This window comes from Pelophylax lessonae, assembly GCF_965119305.1.
Source record: "Pelophylax lessonae genome assembly, chromosome: 5".
In the NCBI taxonomy this organism is placed as follows: domain Eukaryota; kingdom Metazoa; phylum Chordata; class Amphibia; order Anura; family Ranidae; genus Pelophylax; species Pelophylax lessonae.
This window is the reverse complement of record NC_138772.1, coordinates 389732519-389750955: the sequence shown is the minus strand read 5'-3', so window position 1 is coordinate 389750955 and position 18437 is coordinate 389732519. Positions and strand designations below refer to the sequence as shown.

Below are 18437 nucleotides of genomic sequence, written 5' to 3'. Positions count from 1 at the left end.
TTTATAAATGACAACACATTTAAAAACTAAAAATCTTGAACCCCTGCCCCATGCTGGCCTCTATTGGCTATATCTCTATACCTTAATATCGATAGTATATTCCCACTTATAACTCCTGTCATGCGTATGCGGCGTGCACCCATCACATGTCTAACTCAAGAAGTATCTGTGACATGTGACGCAAGGGAACACATCCACACACCACTCCAGATACTTTGTATTCAATCCTATATATATAACTCCTACATGACTGCAATTATGGAGGAAAAGAGGTTATAAAGTTTTCACTGAAACCAAGAGTGGGTCATAATTCCTGCTACTGACACAAATGATGGAGCACTATTCCTCCAACATGATATCAATGATGGGGTGCTATTTCCTTTACTGACCAAAGGTGCTATATATATAGTTACATAGTTACATAGTTACATAGTTACATAGTTACATAGTTACATAGTTACATAGTAGGCGAGGTTGAATAAAGACAATAGTCCATCCAGTTCAACCTGTGTAGGTGTGTGTGACTGTAATCATCTAACATAGCCCTCAATCTCCTGATCCTTGAGATGTAAGTCTAAGAGTCTTTTGAAAGTCACCATACTACCCGCAGAAACCACCTCTTGTGGTAGACAATTCCACAATCTTGTAGCCCTAACAGTAAAGAACCCCCCACGTTGCCTGAGGTTAAAACGCTTCTCCTCTAATCGCATTGTATGTCCTCGAGTCCTCATGCAATTCCTTCGAATGAACAGCTTTTCTTCTAAGCTGAGATCCCCATTAAGATATTTATAAATTGCTATCATGTCCCCTCTCAGACGTCTTTTCTCCAGGGAAAATAAATCGAGCGATTGCAGCCGCTCTTCATAGGTAAGGTCCTCCAACCCCCTAATCAGTTTAGTTGCCCTTCTCTGGACTTTCTCCAGCTCCAACACATCCCTCCTGAGGACTGGCGACCAGAACTGGACAGAATACTCCAGATGCGGTCGGACCAGAGTTTTATAAAGTGGAAGGATTATAGTCTTATCTCTGGAATACATCCCTTTCTTTATGCATGCTAATATTCTGTTGGCTTTGGAAGCTGCCGCTTGGCATTGCATGCTGTTGCCTAATCTATCATCAACTAAGACTCCCAAATCTTTCTCCATTTTTGATTCCCCCAAGGGTTCCCCTCCTAACGTGTATTGTGTTTTTATGTTTTTGGTCCCCAAGTGCAAAACCTTACACTTCTCTACGTTAAACCTCATTTGCCATGTCGTTGCCCACTCCGTAATTTTGTCCAGGTCATTCTGTAGGATATCTGCTTCATGCTGTGCAGTTATTGCCCTGGCCAATTTTGTGTCATCTGCAAAAACTGATAACGAACTACTGATCCCTTCCTCAATGCTGTTTATGAATAAATTGAACAAGGTTGGTCCCAGGACTGAGCCCTGGGGGACCCCGCTTACCACCTCAGACCAGTCTGAGTATGCGCTGTTTATTACTACCCTTTGGACACGGCCTTTTAGCCAATTCCGTATCCAAGAGCAAACCCTGCTGTCGATACCTGCAGACCTTATTTTATAAATTAAGCGCTTGTGGGGAACTGTATCAAACGCCTTAGCGAAATCCAAGTACACCACATCCACTGGTCTCCCCCTATCTAGCTCACAGCTCACTTCCTCGTAGAATGCTAAGAGATTGGTTTGACAAGAACGCCCATTTGTAAACCCGTGCTGGTTACTACTGATGATGTTGTTGTCTTTAGCATACTCTACGATATAGTCCCTTATCATCCCCTCCAAAAGTTTACATATTATTGATGTCAGACTGACAGGCCTATAATTTCCCGGGATATGTCTCTGGCCCTTTTTGAATATCGGAATCACGTTAGCCTTCCTCCAATCCCCTGGTACATCTCCTGTCCTAATACTGTCAGCAAAGATCAGGAACAGTGGTCTAGATATAACCATACTGAGTTCCTTGAGCACTCTCGGATGTACGCCATCCGGGCCTGGTGATTTGTTTGTGTTAAGTTTATCCAGTCTTTCCCTGATTTCCCCCTCTGTTAGCCATAGTGGCAAGTCCTGTGTATTACTACTAACCATACAGTCATGGTCAGTGTACCCCTCCTTTTCCTGCGTAAAGACTGACGAGAAAAAAGAATTCAGCACGGTTGCTTTTTCAGTGTCCTCTGTAACCATCCTCCCATCATCGTTAATTATGTGTGCAATATGCTCTGCCCTAGTTTTTTTGCTGTTGATATATTTAAAGAATTTCTTTGGGTTTTTTTTACTATCCTCCGCTATTTGTCTCTCAAAGTTGATTTTAGCCATCTTGATTTCGTGTTTACACTTCTTATTTTCCTCCTTGTATATACTGTAATTGCTATACTCTCACTGACCACAAAGCCTGAGGCATTGTATATTCCTACTGAAACCAGGATATTTTCTACCCCCACTGGCTAAAATCTGGCCCCCTTAAAGTCTGAAGGACAGTAATCTGGACCTTCATTTGGAAATTTGAGACCTCCTCCTAATTTAGATCTTGAAAATGCATAAAACTGTCAATTTTATGTGTAATTGTTTTAAGTATGTCCAGTATTTCTTTTTACACTAAAGATTTCCTTTAAATATACCAATATACATCAGGTGGTGATTTCTTTACAATCCAACAGTATATATATATATATATGCTTTCAGGATCAAGCATACAAACTTGGTTAAGCAAATATGTTTATTCCTGTGAACGATAGAAAATAGGAAAACATGGCAGATACTTGTTTATCTAACAAAAATTAGAGGAGGTATGAGGAAATTGAAGAGTGTCCAAAGACAAATAGTTTCCTGGACTTAGGATGCATTTAGTTTCCTGGACTTAGGATGCATTTAGTATATCTCTGGGCTACTATATTCTGTAAAATGCATGCACACGCTTACACACTGCTAGCTTTAAAATACCACTGAATTTTGAATGGTCTACTGCATTTTTCCAACAGAAGTGGTGACAGAAAGTTTCATGCATATGGATGTGGATATTACTGGAAGCAAAGATTTTAACCCACACTTAACATTTTTGAAGCTCACAAAGGCTCCATTTTTACGGAGAAAGGTAAGGATTTTTCTTTCTGTAGGAGTCAAACTAAAAAAAAATGCAACAGTTTACATTTTGTACCATTTTATAGTTTGTTATATATTGTACTCGTAATAAAATAACAGACACACAAAATGCACTTGAGTCCATAGAACTTCAGTCCTCTTCATTGGGCACTACATATAACAAATGTGGTCAGCAACTGTATTGGTCATGGTGCAGGTATACATGCAGCTCTGCTCTGAAGTAGATGTATGTGGTTTACGGCAGTTATAGATGGATACTGAACAGGCTATCTGGTTCCCACCTGTATTGGGCTGTGCTTGGTAGTTTTCAATGGAAAGTACTTTTATATGTGCAAACAGTGGGATTGGCGTTTAATGGATTTCCATTGTCCTTTCAGGCACAATGAGGGTGGTGGGTGTCTTAAATGGCTGTCCTCTGCCTGGATTTTATTAAAGGAAAAACCTATAATATTATTTTTTTTTACATAAAACATGCAGACAGAGCTAGGAGTTTCAGTTCTTCTAAACTTTAAAATTAATTTGATCATAGTGTATTTGTTGGTGTAATTGTAAAAAATGAAAAGTGTAATTGTGGTTGCAGATTTTGAGAAACTGTTTTTTTTTCTTAGAATTTTCATACACTACAGTCTCCAGTATTTACATGGAACACTATCAAAAATTAAAAGACTCCAGTGAATTTCAGTTCTGTCGGAAAAAACACATTTTTAATGAGTATTTCATAAAAATGGGCAGACTTGTAGGAAGGTGTTTTTTCTGCAGTTTGTTCGCTTACCTGGAGATGGTGCTGTGCCACTTCTACAGGGTGGCAGAAACTTATTGGGGACTAAGTTGTCCCAACATTTTATTGGGAATCATCAAATAGGAAGACAACAGAGAAGTAGCATCGTCCTATGGAAGTATAGTGAAATGCATGGGGCCGCCTCTTCTAGGGAGTGGTTCTGAATGGCAAGGTAAACTCTTATATGCTAGACTTTTAATCAATACGAAACATAAGAGTGTAATTTTTTTTATGTAATAATGCACAGTCAATACTTTAGGAATAAAGCATTTTTAGGTAACTTGTAGAAAACTGATCAGTCTAGATGCTGGTGGTGGTTTGGGGAAGGGGTTGTCCTCCTGGAAGTGAGAGAGAACCCCCTTGCAGAACTTGTTCTAAGTGAACGTCTCATGGGCTCTGAGTGTTCGATTGAATTTCTAAAGGGCCATAAACTGAACCATGGTGGACCTGCAGGGCCCTGCGTGAAGTGCATGTTCCAGGCATTTGGGGCTTGTTTTGGATTTGGATCAGGGGGATAGAGTGAAGTGTAAAAGTCTCAAACTGCCTTCAATGCACATGTATGGCAAACAGACAGGTCTGGGAGGGCTCGAGCGGTGACTGTGTACAGAGGAAGTCCTGTTTATCGGCGGGGCCCAAGATTTAGGGATCGATTTAATTGGAGTAGCTTGGGACCCACCCACAGAATTGAGACAGAAGGAAGTCCATAACTATGCAAGCAACCAATCTTTAAAACAGTGGTGTGCTAAGAAGTGTCCCTGAACAGCAGCAGCAGGAGACCGTGCCTAGTTCCACTCCCTATAGCTATGAACAGTGCACATAAAACAACCAGGATAGAAAGTTTCCAAAACAAATGTGTGATCTGCCAAATCTTGATATGTCTGTACACAGCATGAATATAGCGATCATGTCTTGTGTCTACTGTTGACGCCGATGTTAGTAATGGAACAACGTAGGGGGTGTGTTTTTTTTTTTTTTTTTTTTTTTTACATTTTAATACTGTTTTACAATGTGATCATCATTTGGGTTCCAAGGTATACCCTAGAATTATGGCTGATTATATGCACCCTTTTATGGGTACTAGATAGGTGTACATAACAAATTGTCCACTGAATACAATCTATATGTGGTCATGGTGTTTTAGAAGGCATCATGTCATTTTTTTTATTTTAGCAAATATAAAGCTGTATTATTTTGGACACCGCAGTGTTTTAGGGCAGCCAGTGGGTACCTTGTCATGCAAAGAATTATGTTGTGGTTGGTATAGGTTAATACTTCATTACTGTCCGGTTGATCCATTTTGAAATTCGTCTTTTTTTTTTTTTTCCGCATATTTTATAACTTGTAAGTCCTATCAATATTAGGGATGATCGACCGGTTCGGGTCCACCATCGGTTCAAACCCGAACATTGGGTGTTCGAGGTTCGGCCGAATTTAGAACTTTTTGCCCAAAAAGTTCGGAATTCGGCAACCAGAACCGCCCAAAATGCAATGCTTCAGGAAATGGGCTTTAAAAGCCCGTGATTGGACCAGAACCATTAGCAAAAGCCAATTGAGGGGGCAGGAGAATGCTAGGAATGTGATTGGAGTGACTAGGGGGTCCCTAGACCAATCATTAGTGAATACGCCCCCCAGTATATAAGATCGCCCCCGCCATATTCCTAGCATTGTTATACTGGACATGGAAGAGAATGGAAGCAGTTCTGTTAATTTTACTTTAAAAGTGTCATTTAGCATTTATTAGTGTGAGGAAAGGGATATCTAGTGTAGTTAGAGTGCTCCTTTACACTTAAGTTAGCTTCAAAAATTGAGTTTCTGTAGGGAAAGTGTTAAGTGTAAGGGGACCGTAGTGTAGTGTAGGGTTAACTGGCAGTGACTGCTATGGCAGGGTGACAAAACCCTTCCATAGCAGGGTGACCGCTATAGAGAAATGATCATTTCTCTGAATAGCTTCGTAACTGGAATATGGCTTCTCACCAGCCAAGCATTTTTTATGCTGCAGGGGCTGCCACTGTCAGTGCTTTTTTGAGGACATGTTTGATGTCAGACATGACATCTGAACATGTGTATAGGGGGTATATATAGACCTATATGTCTGAATATATACCCCTAGACATGTATAGGTGTGATAGTAGCAGAAATAAATGCTTGCTCTAATAAAATCATTTACAGGAATATATTTCTGCTACTATCACACCTATATATGCCTAGGGGTATATATTCAGACATATATGTCTATATATACCCCCTATACACATGTTCAGATGTTTTGCCTGCCTCAAAAGAACCCAAAAAAATGCCAAAAAAACGCTAGCGTCAAAAAAAAAAATGCCCAGGTGTGTTTTTGCTGGCATTTTTTGGGGGGTTTTGGAGGCAGGCAAAACATCTGAACATGTGTATAGGGGGTATATATAGACATATATGTCTGAATATATACCCCTAGACATATATAGGTGTGATAGTAGCAGAAATAAATGCTTGCGCTAATGAAATCATTTACAGTAATATATTTCTGCTACTATCACACCTATATATGTCTAGGGGTATATATTCAGACATATATGTCTATATATACCCCCTATACACATGTTCAGATGTTTTGCCTGCCTCAAAAGAACCCAAAAAAATGCCAAAAAAAAACGCTAGCTTCAAAAAGAAATGCCCAGGTGTGTTTTTGCTGGCATTTTTTGGGGGGTTTTGGAGGCAGGCAAAACATCTGAACTTGTGCACAGTACCACTATACACAAGTTCAGATGTTTTTCCTGACTGCAAAGATCCCAAAAAAATGCCTTCTATTAAACCGGCAAGGTGTTACAGCAGCGAAGCAAACCCCCTGTCAGAAAGTTTTCTAATACAAACAATCTTTTTTTTCTGGTTCTGGACATGCTACAGAGCTGAAACTTCACATGTACACTTTTTAGACCCCCCAGATCTGAAATCCAAAGTAAAAATCAAAAAATCTTTTTTTTTTTTTTTTTTTTTTTTTTTTTTTTAATTTTTTCAATAATTGGCTTTTGTATCAAAAATTACAATTTTTAAGAACTTTTTTTTTTGTGTGATTTTGTGTCTGGGGGGTCTAAAATGTGTACCTGTGAAGTTACAGCTCTGTAGCATGTCCAGAACCAGAAAAAAAGATCATATAGGTGTTAAAGTTAAAGGAGGGTCCCGACCCACATCCCTGTTCTACTGAAAAATTATCTTTTTTTTTTCATGGTTCTGGACATGCTACAGAGCTGAAACTTCACATGCACACCGTTTAGACCCCCCAGATACTAAATCCAAAGTAAAAATAAAAAAATCTTTTTTTTTTTTAATTTTTTCAATAATTGGCTTTTTTATCAAAAATGACTATTTTTAAGAACTTTTTTTGTGTGATTATTAGTTAATGGGGCATGACCCAGAACCCTAGGCCCTTTTTAGGGGCATTTATTGGGTTTTAGGGCTTCAAAATGGTGTTTTTTGATTACCGAAGTTTCGGGTCCCATTGATTTCAATGGGGTTCTGAAATCCGAACCGAACTTTTGGAAAATTCGGGTGTTCTGGTCGAACCGAACTTTTCAAAAGTTCGATCATCCTTAATCAATATGTCACTTGACAGCCTGATTAATTGCAACCTGCCTTGAAAATGAAAGGTTAATATTATACTGTATTAGCAGGACATTTTTAGGTCCTAGCCACTTAAGCCCCGGAAGATTTTACCCCCTTCCTGACCAGGGGGTATTTTGCGATTCAGCACTGCGTGACTTTAACGGACAATTGCGCGGTCGTGCGACGCTGTACCTAAACGAATTTGACGTCCTTTTTTTCCCACAAACAGAGCTTTCTTTTGGTGGTATTTGATCACCTGTGAGATTTTTTGATCATGCGCTATAAACAAAAAAAGAGCGTCAATTTTGCAAAAATAACAATATTTTTCACATTTTTTTTATATGAAATTCCCCAAAAAAATGTAAAAATGAAAATTTTAACATTTTCGGCCAATTTGTTTTATGCTACATATGTTTGGTACAAAAAAATCACAAATCGTATTTTGATTGGTTTGCGCAAAAGTTATCGTGTTTACTAACAAAGGGAAAGATTTTTGTCATTTTTGTTGTTTTTTTAACGGGTAATGGCGGCAATCTGCGATTTTTTTTTTTTTTTTTTTGCGGGACTGCGACGGACAGATCGGACCCTTGACTGACATTTTTGACACTTTTGGGGTTACCAGTGACATTACTGCAGTAATCAGTGCTATACATATGCACTGTTACTGTAAAAATGACACTGGCAGGGAAGGAGTTAACTGTATTGGAGAGGGAGGGGTTAAGTGTGTCATAGGGGCGTGTTTCTAACTGTGATTGGACATGGCTATTGGCTCACAAGCGAGTGACAGGCTAGTGACGTACCGGTACGTCACTTTGCCTGGCCGGGGCTGACCGCCGCAGTATATGTACTTGCAGCGGTCGGCAAGTGGTTAGAGGAAACATGCTTACCTGTCTAAGGATAATGAAAATGTTTTGGATGACACAGATGCAAGAAATCAGGAGTATGCAGCCTTGGAAAGGAGGATATCAGGGTTGCTTACTAGGAGGAGTGGAGTACAGAGGTGTGGTTACAGACAAATAGCAAGCATACAGGAGAGATAGAGCAAGCTGTCTGCAGATTAATAATCAGTAATTGTGGTATTAAATGCTGACTGTACTTGTACTACAGTTGTCCTTTTAATTAACATCCCTCCTAAAGTCTTAGTTACCAATCCCCACTCCTGCAAGATCTTCTCTGTGCAGCCTATTGGGTGCTACGCTACCTAGCTGCTGATTCAAAAGTACCCATGCCAGGCCATTTTGAGCACTGATATCTCCATTGCTTCCTTTGCAAGAGCTATCCATCTTTCAACCTTAGTAGACAGCCTTTCAGTAGGAATGAATGAAGACTGGTGTGCATGTGTGGAAGAAGCAGAACCTGGCCAGAAGACTCATGCAGCAGTAGCTTACAACATTAGATTGGGGTGGGGGAAATGTAAGGGTCATTTAGAAGTTTAAAATCCCTTACTGTACATGTAATTGCACCAGGGTACACTTGCATTTCTTTTGATCAAGCAGAAAAAAAAAAAAAAAAAAAACAACCTAGACCCTTTAAAGTGATAAAATTTTTCTTATGCTTACTATCCTTAGAATAATAAAACTAAATGTACAAATATAGGAATTATTTTCGCAATGTTAATTCATCACATGCTAATTTTCACCTGGTGCTCACGAGGACCCTTTTTGAAAGGAGTTGTAAAGGCAGAAGGTTTATTTTTTATTATCTAAATGCATTCTAGCACCCCAGTGGCGGCTGGTGCTCAAATTTTTTTTTGGGGGGGGGGCGCAAACAGAAAAATGTAATGGGCATTGCTTTGCGGCAAAAAAACGGTGTAAAAAATTACGTGACTTTGAGGTCGCAAAAGTGTGAAAGGGGCCTTCAGTAATTAAGGTATAGTGTGCCAGAGAGACCAGCGTGCCCCCTTTCAATGCAGTGACCAGCGTACATGCTCCCTTCAATGCAGTGACCAGCGTACATGCTCCCTTCAATGCAGAGATCAGCGTACATGCCCCCAATGCAGAGACCAGCATACCATTCCCCCAATGCAGAGACCAGCATACCATTCCCCCAATGCAGAGACCAGCATACATGCCCCCAATGCAGTGACCAGCATACATGCCACCAATGCAGAGATCAGCGTGCGTGCCCCCTTCAATGCAGTGACCAGCATACATGCCCCCAATGCAGATATCAGCGTGCGTGCCCCCTTCAAAGCAGTGACCAGCATACATGCCCCTTTCAATGCAGTGACCAGCATACATGCCCCTTTCAATGCAGTGACCAGCATACCATTCCCCCAATGCAGTGACCAGCGTACATGCCCCCAATGCAGTGACCAGCGTACATGCCCCCAATGCAGTGACCAGCATACATGCCCCCCAATGCAGTGACCAGCATACATGCCCCCAATGCAGTGACCAGCATACATGCCCCCCAATGCAGTGACCAGCGTACATGCCCCCAATGCAGTGACCAGCGTACATGCCCCCAATGCAGTGACCAGCGTACATGCCCCCAATGCAGTGACCAGCGTACATGCCCCCAATGCAGTGACCAGCATACATGCCCCCCAATGCAGTGACCAGCGTACATGCCCCCAATGCAGTGACCAGCGTACATGCCCCCAATGCAGTGACCAGCGTACATGCCCCCAATGCAGTGACCAGCGTACATGCCCCCCAATGCAGTGACCAGCATACATGCCCCCCAATGCAGTGACCAGCATACATGCCCCCAATGCAGTGACCAGCGTACCATTCCCCCAATGCAGAGATCAGCGTACATGCCCCCAATGCAGAGATCAGCGTACATGCCCCCAATGCAGAGATCAGCGTACATGCCCCCAATGCAGAGATCAGCGTACATGCCCCCAATGCAGTGACCAGCATACATGCCCCCAATGCAGTGACCAGCATACATGCCCCCAATGCAGTGACCAGCGTACCATTCCCCCAATGCAGTGACCAGCGTACCATTCCCCCAATGCAGAGATCAGCGTGCATGCCCCCCAATGCAGAGATCAGCGTGCATGCCCCCAATGCAGAGATCAGCGCGCATGCCCCCAATGTAGTGACCAGCATACATTCCCCCAATGTAGTGACCAGCATACATGCCCCCAATGCAGAAATCAGCGTGCGCGCCCCCAATGTAGTGACCAGCATACATGCCCCCAATACAGAGATCAGCGTGCGTGCCCCCTTACTAACCTGGAGCAGTAGCGTCGGCGGGTGGCTTCTCCTCAGTCCCGGTGACCGGCGGCGCGTCTCCTCCAGTCCTTCCGCTCCCACCTCCTCTTTGGCCAATGACATGGGGTTTGCCTTGCGGCCAATCAGGAAGCGCGTGTCGGACGCGCTTCCTGATTGGCCAGGAGGAGGATCGGTGTGATAATAGTGAATTTTCATTCGCTATTGTCACACAATGGGTGGGCTCAGGACACACTGCTCTGCGCCCCGGGTCCACCCTTTGCATCGCCCTATTAGAGCCTCTGGCTCTAATCAGGTGATGCCAAAAAAAAATCCCCATTGAACTCCATGCGTCCGGCGCCCCTGCATGCAGATTAGGGGGCCGGACGCATGGATGGGGGGGCGGCGCCCCTGCACCCTCAGTACACCGGCCGCCACTGTAGCACCCCCTAATACTTACCTGGACCCTATCTCTGTCCAGCGAAGTTCACGAGTCCCTCGGCCATCTGGGACTCTCCCTCCTGATTGGCTGAGACTCAGCAGCTGCGGCATTGGCTATAAGCTGTCAGGGAAGAGAGAGGGCGGGGCCGAACGTTAGCTCCGTGTCTGAATGGACACACAGAGATGCAGCTCAGCTCGGGTGCCCCCTTAGCAAGCTGCCTGCTGTGGGGGGCACTGGACTGAAGGGAGTGGTTAGCAGCAGCAAAGAGGAACCCGAGAAGAGGATCTGGGCTGCTCTGGGAAAAACCAACTGCACAAAGCAGGTAAGTATAACATGTATGGTATTTAAAAAAAAAAAAGACTTTACAATCACTTTAACATTGTTTGTAATATCCCCTATGCTGTCCATTCTGAAATAAGCACATATTTGTCAGTAAAGATAAACATTGCATTAGTGTAGATTTTTTTTTTTTTTTTTATTGGTACTTATCAAAGTTTTTAATGATTTTTATCTCATGGGTCATTTTATCACTAACTGAAATGGCTGCTTTTCTTACACTACTTAAATGACGCCTCACAGAGACTCCTTGTTATCATCAGAATTAAGTTAATTGCATTTTAAAGGGGGAATAACATGTAGGATATTGTTAGTGAATTGTCTATTACAGTGCAAATAGAGCAAAAATTGATAATATATTGTGCAGGCAGTAAATTTGGTTGATATACGTGGTAATGCTTTTATCAACTTAAAAAAAAAAAAGTTTTCAACCATAATAAATAGCAAATAGCACATGCTTACAGAGAATGTATTATGCCTTTTGCGATTTGACCTTCTTATTTTGTCTTTGCATTCACATCAGCTCACCATTTTCCTAGTTATGACTATGGATGAGTCAGTAAGTAGTTATTAGTAGTTAAAGTGGTGCCATCTAGTGGACATTCAACATTATTATTTCTAAAATAGAAATCGAGTGACGCAAGTTGGATTTAGACACTGATTTACAGGCTGCTTTTTGGCTTTAAAATCTATTTTACATTTTTTTATGTTTACAAATTATCAAATATAATTGTATTTTAAGCAAAATGTTTTTACATATGTCTGCAATACACTGTGGTGTTCACTGACATTTTCAAAATTTCAATTCAAAGTAGATGGCTATATTGCATGCTACTGTATTCCAATATTTATGTTGACCACATTAGATAACAACTTGTAAATTAAAATTTTGTAATCGCATTACCTTATAATAATGTTTCAGCATTTATTTAATGTGTAACACATGCACTACTGAAATTTATTTCCCCAGCCACAGCCATTTGATTTTTCTTTTTTTTTATCACATTTTTGCTTTAAGCGGGAGATTCCAGCAAGCTAAGTTTCACACTGATTTTTTTTTTTTTTTCTAACATTTTATTGTTCCACCTGTATAAGCAGAGAAAGCTCTGGCAATGCTCAACAAAATTAATCAATTCGAATACAGTGGCAACAATTGCTACTGCATAATACACTTCTTTAACTGCTTCAATAAAAAGATTTAAAAAGCAAATAAATATGTCAATGTCGATATGATATATGTGACAACTGCATAATACATAGTATTATATTATAAACGCTGTAAAAATCTTTGAGACAATATTGTGAACACAATATTGCTGGAAATCACGAATTATAAGCTAGATATCCTATAACAATGTCAACAAAACCTTATGATGGCAATCAAATGGCAATACCTTTCCTTCAGATAAATTTCTCACTTTTGATCAGATTCAGTCAGTTGACTGGCCAGGGTAGAAAATTATCAGTGGCTTTGCATCAGTTAGCAGCACTGAGGTAGCACTGAGGTACTTTGTTTATAAATATGATCATTTTATGATCAATCGGAATGAGATTACATGGTGAAAACAGAGATGTGATCGTTAAATTACGATCACAAATTACAATCGTTTCTAAAAGCATTTGTAAAGGAATTTTTTTTCTTTTTTTTGAAAGGCAAACATTTCATACTTACCTGCTCTGTGCAGTAGTTTTGCACAGAGTAGCCTCGATCCTCCTCTTCTGGGGTCCCCTGCTAGGACTCTGGGCCCCTTCCCTTTTTTAAGGTAAAAAACCTTCAGCCCTTACAACCATTTTAACTATCGGATAAAATCCACTTCTACATTTGTGATATATAAATCTACCAGGATCCAGCGATGCTCCCTGGCGGTACCCCGAGTGTGGCTCGGGGTTACCGCTAATGGCACTGAAATTCCACCCCGAGCCACACTCGGGAATACCGCCAGAGAGGTTAAAATGTGCATGAACACCATTAGTGTTCCAACACATCTGCCAGGTTTGCTCGGTAATATTCTTCTAAAGGAAGAAGGCTTTACTTTTAATGTATTCTATGTATTCCCAAGCACCCCCTTTACCTTACCTGAACCCAATCTCGATCCAGCTATATGCACGAGAGCAGAGGTTCTCTACTTATTACTAAGACACAGCAGTGGGAGCCATTCGCTGCTGTCAATCACAGCCAGTGTGGGGAGTGGGGGGGGGGGCAGGCCTGAGCCAAGCTCTGTGTGTCTTATGGACACACAGAGCCAGATGGGTTGGGATTAAGCAAGCACTCTCCCGGGTAGAGGAGCTGGGAGCGCTGTTGGGGAACCCGAGAATCCGAGTTGGGGAGGAGAATCAGGGCTGGTCTGTGCAATATCATTACATAGAACAAGAAGTATAACACATTTGCTTTTAAAAAATTACAATTTGAGACGTTACTTTAAAGCGGTAATAAACCGCTGGGTGTTTTTGCTTTTGAAAACCTGTAAGACAATGTTATAATGTGCTAAAATGCAACAAAGCCTTACAACGGTGCGCTGTCACTGCTGAAGGTGCTTCTGTCTTCACCCAGCCTTCATGCCAAGTTTGCAGACTTCGGATGTGTGAGTGGCCGGGGACAACAATGATATCACTCCAGCACAAGCGCGTTGAAGTCGCCGTTTACGGCACAGGATTCTGAAGGAGCGGCATGGCATGCCATTCCTTCAGAGCACGTGCACCAGTGACGTCACTGGCTGCATATATTGTACAGTAGATATCTCCTAAACGGTACACATTTAGGAGATATTTACAGTATCTCACAAAAGTGAGTACACCCCTCACATTTTTTGTAAATATTTTATCATATCTTTTCATGTGACAACACTGAAGAAATTACACTTTGCTACAATGGAAAGTAGTGAGTGTACATCTTGGTATAACAGTGTAAATTTGCTGTCCCCTCAAAATAACTCCACACACTGCCATTAATGTCGAAACCGATGGCAACAAAACTGAGTACACCCCCAAGTGACAATGTCCAAATTGCGCCCAATTAGCCCTTTTCCCTCCCCGGTGTCATGTGACTCATTAGTGTTACAAGGTCTCAGGTGTGAATGGGGAGCAGGTGTGTTAAATCTGGTGTTATCGATCTCACTCTCGCATACTGGTCACTGGAAGTTCAACATGGCACCTCACGGCAAAGAACGCTCTGAGGATCTGAAAAAATATATGTTGCTCTACATAAAGATGGCCTGCTCTACATAAAAATGGCCTAGGCTATAAGAAGATTGCCAAGACCCTGAAACTGAGCTGCAGCACGGTGGCCAAAACCATACAGCGGTTTAACAGGACAGGTTACACTCAGAAAAGTCCTCGCCATGGTCGACCAAAGAGGTTGAGTGCACGTTCTCAGTGTCCTATCCAGAGGTTGTCTTTGGACAGTATGGGTGCTGCCAGCATTTCTGCAGAGGTTGAAGGGGTGGGGGGGGGTCAGCCTGTCAGTGCTCAGACCATACGCCGCACACTGCATCAAATTGGTCTGCATTGCTGCCGTCCCAGAACGAAGCCTCTTAACATGATGCACATGTCCTGTGGTCTGATGAGACCAAGATAAACTTATTTGGTTGGTTGGTTGGTTCAGATGGTGTCAAGTGCATGTGGTGGCAACCAGGTGAGGAGTACAAAGACAAGTGTGTCTTGCCTACTGTCAAGCTTGAAGGGGGAGTGTCATGGTCTGGGGCTGCATGAGTGCTGCCGGCACTGGGAAGCTACAGTTCGTTGAGGGAACCATGAATGCCAATGTATACTGTGACATACTGAGGCCGAGCATGATCCCCCTCCCTTCAGATTCTGGGCCGCAGGGCAGTATTCCAACATGACGACCCCAAACACACTTCCAAGATGACCACTTCTTTGCTAAAGAAGCTGAGGGTAAAGGTGATGTACTGGCCAAGCATGTCTCCAGACCTAAACCCTATTGAGCATCTGTGGGTCATCCCCAAAGGGAAATGGAGGAGCGTAAGCTCTCTAACATCAACCAGCTCTGTGAAGTCATCATGGAGGAATGGAAGAGGACTCCAGTGGAAAAACTGTGAAGCTCTGGTGAACTCCATGCCCAAGCGGGTTAAGACAGTGCTGTAAAATAATGGTGGCCACACATAATATTGACCCTTTGGGCCCAGTTTGGACACTTTACCTTAGGGGTGTACACCCTTTTGTTGCCAGCAGTTTAGACATTAATGGCTGTATGTTGAATTATTTTGAGGAGACAGCAAATTTACACCGTTATACACTCACTACTTTACATTGTAGCAAAGTGTCATTTCTTTAGTGTTGTCATATGAAAATATATAATAAAAAATGTACAAAAATGTGAGGGGTGTACTCACTTTTGTGAGATACTGTATAGGAAGACCTTATTATAAGGCTTACCTAAAGGGAACAATCATGCATGGGAGTTTACTCTCACTATAAGATCACTTTTAACAATGTTTCATTCAAAAGGAAGAAACCAGTCTTTCTAGATCCCTGAGCATTTAGCTCTTTGTAGGACAGCTTTGCAATAGTCTGTCAATGCAAGATGTGAAGCTGCAGTCCTATTATTACAGCCAACAATGATGGCGTTGATTTATAAAGGCAACTAGGCTGTTCACTTTACAAGAAAGTTCCACTTAGCTTAGTGAATAAGGTGAAACTCAGCTGACTTCCATTATTCAGTTTTGGGCATGTAAAATTTAGTTTTTCTTTTCTTTATTTTCCTTGCATGTGATTTGACATTCTGTGCAAAGTAAATTGTCACCATGTCCAGGCTAAGGTGTCCGTTTATGAACCCAAGATGAGCAGCGATCCTGATGATTGCAGTTCATCTCGGATCATTATCGGTTTATGAAACCGAGATGATCGGGGGAGAACATGATCTCCATTGATCATCTCCACAAATGGAGAATCTGTCATTGGCTGACTTAGAAATGGCCAATTTATGAAGCTGCGATCTCTGCACTTCACTGACGATCTGTGCCAGAATTCACACTCCCAGATTCATCAGCTCAGAGGTGGAGAATCAGGGAGAGAGGACAGAATCCCTGGAGAATTGAGGGGGGGAAGAAAGAAGATTAGACTTCCTTCTGCCTTGATCAGACCCCCCAAGACAGTAAACTTGCCATATTTGTGCGTGTGTATGTGTGTATATATAATACATATCATTTTGTTTAGGGGGGGACTAATTTTATTAATTTTGTGTAGGGGGGACTAATTATTTTATTTATTTTGTGTAGGGGGGACTAATTACTTTATTAACATTAGGTGGGGGGTCTCCTCTGAGAATGCCTGTGTACTCAGCAGTGGTAATGTACATGGAGATTGCAGGCAGCCCCTTCACTTTTACACTGATCTCGGCCATTTTTAAAGGAAAAACCTCTCCTCTGCTCTCCCTGTGAGAACTGAAGTTCTCCGCTTCATAAACAGGGTGCCAGAGGAGATGATTTTCCTCTAAAAACTGCAGAAAAGTGAACCGAGATAAACATTCTCAGTTTCATAAACGTACACCTAAATGAAAATTCCTTGCAAATTTTCTTGCAAAGTGAACAGCCTTTTTGTGTTTAGTAAATCAGTCTTATAAGTTTTTAAAGATCTTTCTTCTTCAATCACAAAAGAGAATTGGCTACTTTTGCTGTCTCAACCAGTGGCGGCTGGTGCTCAAAATTTTTGGGGGGGCGCAAAAAGAAAAATGTAATAGGTATTGCTTCGCGTCAAAAAACGCAGTAAAAAATTGCGTGACTTTGAAGTCATGGTACAGGCATGGCACAGGTGATGGTACAGGAGATGGTATAGGCATGGCACAGATATGGTATAAGCATGTCACAGGTCATGGTACAGGAGATGGTACATGCCCCCCTTTCAATGCAGAGACCAGCGTGCGTGCCCCCTTCAATGCAATGAACACTGTGCTATGCCCCCTTCAATGCAATAAACACTGTGCTGTGCCCCCTTCAATGCAATAAACACTGTGCTGTGCCCCCTTCAATGCAATGAACACTGTGCTATGCCCCCTTCAATGCAATAAACACTGTGCTGTGCCCCCTTCAATGCAATGAACACTGTGCTGTGCCCCCACAATGCAATGAACACTGTGCTGTGCCCCCTTCAATGCAATAAACACTGTGCTGTACCCCCTTCAATGCAATAAACACTGTGCTGTGCCCCCTTCAATGCAATGAACAATGTGCTGTGCCCCCTTCAATGCAATAAACACTGTTCTGTGCCCCCTTCAATGCAATGAACACTGTGCTGTGCCCCAACAATGCAGAGTTCAGCGTGCATGCCCCCTTCAATGCAATAAACACTGTGCTGTGCCCCCTTCAATGCAATAAACACTGTGCTGGGCCCCCTTCAATGCAATAAACACTGTGCTGGGCCCCCTTCAATGCAATAAACAATGTGCTGTGCCCCCTTCAATGCAATAAACACTGTTCTGTGCCCCCTTCAATGCAATGAACACTGTGCTGTGCCCCAACAATGCAGAGTTCAGCGTGCATGCCCCCTTCAATGCAATAAACACTGTGCTGTGCCCCCTTCAATGCAATAAACACTGTGCTGGGCCCCCTTCAATGCAATAAACACTGTGCTGTGCCCCCTTCAATGCAATAAACACTGTTCTGTGCCCCCTTCAATGCAATGAACACTGTGCTATGCCCCCTTCAATGCAATAAACACTGTGCTGTGCCCCCTTCAATGCAATGAACACTGTGCTATGCCCCCTTCAATGCAATGAACACTGTGCTGTGCCCCCTTCAATGCAATAAACACTGTGCTGTGCCCCCTTCAATGCAATGAACTCTGTGCTGTGCCCCAACAATGCAGAGTTCAGCGTGCATGCCCCCTTCAATGCAACTGTGCTGTGCTCCCACAATGCAATGAACAATGTGCTGTGCCCCCTTCAATGCAATGAACACTGTGCTATGCCCCCTTCAATGCAATAAACACTGTGCTGTGCCCCCTTCAATGCAATAAACACTGTGCTGTGCCCCCTTCAATGCAATAAACACTGTGCTGTGCCCCCTTCAATGCAATAAACACTGTGC

General features: G+C 42.4%; 1 protein-coding gene across 1 annotated transcript in view; it reads left to right on the top strand.

Moving 5' to 3' along the window:
* Window positions 1-18437, top strand: part of LOC309557016 (A-kinase anchor protein 7-like) — a gene marked incomplete at both ends in the record, with an annotated part of 168277 nt that overhangs the window by 112422 nt on the left and 37418 nt on the right. The window contains one exon of the mRNA XM_082259619.1: window positions 2975-3087. Coding sequence (XP_082115745.1) covers window positions 2975-3087 — 113 coding nt within the window. The remainder of the gene's footprint in view (window positions 1-2974; window positions 3088-18437) is intronic.